At 51.0% G+C, this 5,676-nt stretch overlaps 1 protein-coding gene across 2 annotated transcripts in view; it reads right to left on the bottom strand.

Moving 5' to 3' along the window:
* SEMA4B (semaphorin 4B) overlaps positions 1 to 5,676 on the bottom strand; it is a 64,532-nt gene that overhangs the window by 3,814 nt on the left and 55,042 nt on the right. For both annotated transcript variants that reach the window (XM_077872484.1, XM_077872473.1), the window contains exons 8-13: positions 3,996 to 4,177; positions 3,724 to 3,874; positions 2,481 to 2,691; positions 2,283 to 2,398; positions 1,876 to 2,042; positions 396 to 481 (exon numbers count right to left, since the gene is read on the bottom strand). In XM_077872484.1, coding sequence (XP_077728610.1) covers positions 396 to 481; positions 1,876 to 2,042; positions 2,283 to 2,398; positions 2,481 to 2,691; positions 3,724 to 3,874; positions 3,996 to 4,177 — 913 coding nt within the window. The remainder of the gene's footprint in view (positions 1 to 395; positions 482 to 1,875; positions 2,043 to 2,282; positions 2,399 to 2,480; positions 2,692 to 3,723; positions 3,875 to 3,995; positions 4,178 to 5,676) is intronic.

The following is a 5,676-nucleotide window of genomic DNA, read 5'->3' as shown; positions in this document are numbered from 1 at the left end:
CTAGACAGAAGAGATGCAGGGTCGGGGGACTAGCATCCACAGTAGCCCCGGGCTCACCCCACCTCTCCCTGGACCATACTTTTTTTTTTTTTTTTTTAAAGATTATTTATTTTTTCATGAGAGAGACAGAGACACAGGCAGAGGGAGAAGCAGGCTCCATGCAGGGAGCCCAATGTGGGACTCGATCCCGGGACTCCAGGATCACGACCTGGGCCAAAGGCAGGCACTAACCCGCTGAGCCACCCAGAGATCCCCTGGACCATACTCTTTATACCATGAGGTGCAATTCTGCAGACTCTGGGTCAGGGACCAGGCCACTGCCACCTGCAGGAGCCTTCTAGGCAGACCTGGCCCCTACACCTCTCTCATCTCCACCCTTTCATGGGGCAACTTACCACTTAGTACAGAAGAACGCGGCCCAGGTGAGGAAGTATTGCAGAGAGTCTTAGTGTTAGCCCCCTCAATGTCCTGGATCCATGGCCTAACGACCAAAGAGAGCAAGAGATAGGCCAGGAAACTACCATGAGCCTGCATGGCCCCATCCCCAGTACAGACAGGCCCTTGTGGGGCACAGGGACCATCAGGCCCAAAACAGGAGTAAAAGGCAGGTGGCTTCCCCAGGCAGGTTCCCTACACGTGCAGGGACTGAGCCAGCATCTCCTGTTTACAACATTCATTTCCTATAATAATTCCCTGAAGACAAAAGTGATGTGGACCTTTAGAAGTCTGGAAGGACAGCTGGATCGACATGCATGTCTCTTGTCTTTTAGAGCAACGCATGTGCACGGACTTATTTAATGAAACATATTCAAGAATAAAAATAATTCTCAATACACTCAAGGAAACCTAAAAACACTCAACCAAGTACAAACGCTGAAAACACTATGGATGTCACATGCCATCTACCAGCCAGTGATCGTGACAGGTGGCAGTTGGGGCAGATGCTTTCAGCTGTGCATACATGTACTCCTATGTGATTCTTTGAAATACAAATCTGGCACCAGGTCTCCCTGTGCGTGAAGCAAGGATGCTATGAGTGGGAGATACCATTTTTATTTAAAACAGATATATATATTTATATATTTTATATATATATTTTAAGATTTTATTTATTTATTCATGAGAGAGACAGAGAGAGAGGCAGAGACACAGGCAGAAGGAGAAGCAGGCTCCATGCAGGGATTTTATTTATTTATTCATGAGAGAGACAGAGAGAGAGGCAGAGACACAGGCAGAAGGAGAAGCAGGCTCCATGCAGGGAGCCCAAGGTGGGACTCCATTCCAGGTCTCCAGGATCACACCCTGGGCTGAAGGCGGTTCTAAACCACTGAGCCACCGGGGCTGCCCTAATATATATTTTTGATTATTTCACATATCTATAGAAAAACCTGGGAAGGTACATATAAAAAAAAAATCTCACCGCAATTCTCTGATAGGACTCACGATAGTTTTTATTTTGTTTACACACTTCTACTTTTCAAGTTTTCTATACAAACACCTTACAACCCAATTTAGTTCTTCTGAAGCACTTTTTAATGGTTTTTTTATTTTTTGTTTTTATTTTCTAATGGGTTTATTAATGGATTGTTGCACACTACTTATTTTTTTTTGAACATGTTTACACGCCAAGCCACAATTCCCAGCCAGGCTTTTCATGACTGTGACACTTCATACTTTACCAAATGATGTCCCCCAGCTCTACAGATGGGAAGGGCAAATGTAATTTATTGCCCGAAACCAAACCATTTGTGAGAGTCCAAAGGGGAGCTCATCACTAACCACGCTGACAGTGGATGCATGCGAAACTGCCTGGGGATTCTGCAGAGGGCCCAGGGGAAGTGCTCTGATGCCAAGTGCACTGGGAGGAGGTCTCACCTGGAGGCCGTCTCAGGCTGGTAGAGGCTGATGTGTCTGCATCTGGAACCACTCCAAGCACAGTACGGATCCCGGGCAAGGACGCAGTCCCCACAGCTCTGATACAGGCCACAGTTGGCTACAGGCACCTGGACTACGCCTGAGTAGGAGGCAGCATACAGCAGCCCCTGTACAGACATAAGGGCATGAGAGGCAGGCATGGGCCACCAGGGCCACCAACCCAGAGCCGCGCGCCAAGGAGCCTTCTCTCATGCTCCCAGGTACCCCACTGTCTGCTGGCTCATGCCATGAGTCTGGACTTTGCCATCTTGCTGGTGCCAGCGAGGAAAAGCTGGCTGGAGCCTGTGCATCAATGACAGAGGGGCAGCCGAGCACACTCCCCTGGGCTTCCTGCCCAGCTCACTCACCCTGTTGGTGTCCAGGAGCAGGTTCTGCACAGGCTGTCCTGGTGAGAAGATCTGGAGCTCCTCAATGATGTGCATTTTGGAGCCCACGCCCACTGCCTTGTGCAGCCAACCATCGCCTGGAACATGGACAGCACTCAGGCCCGTATCGCCAGAGCTAGGCTCCCTGCCCCTCAACCTGTCCCTGCTGTGGGCACTCACCAGTGCCCAGGAAAAGCACATCATAGGTGTGGTGCAGACCAGGCACGCGGTGTACAGCCACACGCTGATAGCGGGCCCGGGGCTGCAGCAGCAGTAGGCGGCTGCGGACCTGCCCATCCATCAGGAAGTGGTCCTTGAGGAAGTTCAGCACACGGTCTGGGAGCTGTAGGGATGAGGTGATCTTCCTCTCCCGGGCACTGTTGGTGATGCACTGCAGGAGAAGGTGGTGGCAGTGGCATGAGACACAGTGCCACTTATGGCAGCAAGCAGAGTGGGAGCCCTGTGGATGCTGCCAGGATAGCTGGCCCCCCTCTCAGAAGCCATGGTGCATCACATGTGAATCTGCAGGGAGCCAATGCACTGATCTGGAGGCCCAAGGGCTAAGCCTGGGTATGGGGCAAAAGAGCACCATCCTCCCACCCTCACCCTCACCCAGGCCTCAAGAAGCATGACCACACTTCCTGCTTGTTTATCATCCTTTTGCCAGTGCTCGAAGGAAGCCCTAGCTGGCCGGTTTCTGAATATAGGGGTCATGAGGGTACCTGCTCAGGGCCCCAGGGGACTGAGCCCCAGGGGCCCTTGACAATAGCAGCTCAGTGACACTCTTCCTTGGCTCTGCTCCCTCCCCTCCCTCTCCTGTTCTTTCACGGTGCTTCCCAGAGTCACCTCCTACATAAACTGCTGACACCCATAGCCCCCATCCCTGGGGGAAGCCCAGCAAGCTGGAAGGAAAGGAGGGCAATTTCCCCATGGCCAGGTCGCTCAGTCACTCAGTAACTAGATAAGGAGCCCACGGCAGAGTCGGAGATAGGCACAAGTGAAGGACAGTTATAGAAATATGCACTAAATGCCCTGATGAGAGCACACCTGCTCACCCCGAGGCAGGGCTTTTGTTTTTTTATAAAGATCTTATTTATGTATTTGAGAGAGAGGAGAAAAGAGATTGAGAATGAAGGGAAGGAGAGGGAGAAGCTGAGCAGGGAACCCAACTTGGGGCTTGATCCCAGGACCCTGAGATCATGACCTGAGCTGAGGGCAGACTGAACCTCCCAGGAGCCCCACCCTGAGGCAGGTTTAAGGCATCCTACCACTCATGGCCATGTCCAACCCAGTAAGACAAACAGGCATAGGTTTGGTCCCTACTTTCAAGATGAGAAAAGAGATGAAGAGAAGCCAGGTGATCCCAGCACAGCACAGGGACCCATCCCGTCAGCACCCCCCAGGTGTGGAGAGTAGTCCTTACCGCTCCAGGCCGGGGCATGGGCACTGGGTGGGTCACAGTGTACCACTGCTGGGTCTCACGGTTCACCTCCTTGTAGAGGCCATTGAAGGCCTTTTGCACGTCCTTCATGGTGAAGACGCAGATGGCAGAGCCCTCTGTGCTCCCCCTGTGCCTACAAAGGAAATGCTGGATTAATCCAGGGGCCCTGGGGCTCAGGATGAGGCCAAGCTCTTGGGCCCCAGTCCCCATCATTCCCTACCCTCCCATCTCCAGTTAGGTTCTGGGGGCCCTACCACTGGGATGTGAAGACCCCATAGAAGAGGGTGTCCCGCCAGTCCTGGGGGCTGGGGCTCAGCGTGAAGACATCCTGTAGCACGTTGAACGGGAAGCCATCGTCTGGCCGGGAGCACAGCAGCTGTGCCTTAAGGAAGGATGTCCAGCGCTGCTGCAGGACCCGCTCACCACCCTCGTCCCCCTGGGGGAGGCAGAGAGAAGCTGGGCTTAGGCAAGGCCTGGTCGGGAAAGCCCAGAGCTCCCTGCAACCCCTCTGGGGGGCAGCTGACAGACACCAGGAGAGGCAAGCCAAAGCCAGGGCAGACTTCCATTTAAAACCAAGAAGATGCTGAGTGAAGTAAGTCAAAAGGAGAAGGACAAACATTATATGTCCTCATTCATTTGGGGAATATAAATAATAGTGAAAGGGAATATAAGGGAAGGGAGAAGAAATGTGTGGGAAATATCAGAAAGGGAGACAGAACGTAAAGACTGCTAACTCTGGGAAACGAACTAGGGGTGAGGGAAGGGGAGGAGGGCGGGGGGTGGGAGTGAATGGGTGACAGGCACTGGGGGTTATTCTGTATGTTGGTAAATTGAACACCAATAAAAAATAAATAAAAAAAAAAAAACAAAAAAAACCCACAAAAGTTAATTTGCAAAAACAAACAAACAAACAAAAAACAAGAAGATGGGACGCCTGGGTGGCTCAGCAGTTGACTGTCTGCCTTTGGCTCAGGTCATGATCCCGGGGTCCTGGGATCAAGTCCTGCATTGGGCTCCCCACAGGGAGCCTGCTTCTTCCTCTGCCAATGTCTCTGCCTCTCTGTGTCTCTCATGAATAAATAAAATCTTTCAAAAAAATTTTAAAAAATTAAAAAACCAAGAATACTTGAAGGTGGTGTCCAGGTCCTATCACCAGGGGACGGGTGAGTAAGAGCACCTTCCTAACTGTGGAATACCCAGAAACGGACAGAGAAGAGTCCGCCTATACGGGGCAAGAGGTCAGGACTCCCCGCAAACAGGGAGCCTAAATACCTGCATTGCAGAGAACTCATTTGTAGATAGTTTTTCAATAATACAAATACATGTATATTTACACATACACAGAAAAAGAAAATGGATTGTCAAGGAACATTCTAGAATATTAACAGTGGTCACCTGCAGTGAGGCACCAGGATGCTGATGCTAACAGTCAACGTTTAGCTGTTGCCTACCACACTACTAAACGCTTTTGGGGAATGGATTTAAGCCACATGACAACTCTGAGGCAGGTCTTATGCCCATTGAACAGATGGGGACACTAAGTGAGAGGGCATGCAACTTGCCCAAGGTCACAGGACTCGTGGGGTCTGAACTGAGGCAGCCTGGCTAGAGTCTCTGCTCTTCGTCGGGATGCTAAGCTGCCTCTTTATCCTAAGCGATTTTTGTGTGTCCTTTTCTGTAGTTTTACATTTTTTAAAAAAAGATTTTATTTATTTATTCATGAGAGAGACACAGAGAGAGGCAGAGACCCAGGCAGAGACCCAGGCAGAGGGAGAAGCAGGCTCCATGCAGGGAGCCCCATGTGGGACTCGATCCCGGGTCTCCAAGATCAGGCCCCGGGCCGAAGGTGGCGCTAAACCGCTGAGCCAAATGGGCGACCAGAGTTTCACATTTTCTTGAAGAAAAAATGTCAGAGCTATTTTAATTTAAAAGGAG

This window comes from Canis aureus, chromosome 2 (genome assembly GCF_053574225.1).
Source record: "Canis aureus isolate CA01 chromosome 2, VMU_Caureus_v.1.0, whole genome shotgun sequence".
Lineage (NCBI taxonomy): Eukaryota > Metazoa > Chordata > Mammalia > Carnivora > Canidae > Canis > Canis aureus.
Note: the sequence above shows the minus strand (reverse complement) of the source record. Positions and strands in the feature narration are given on the sequence as shown.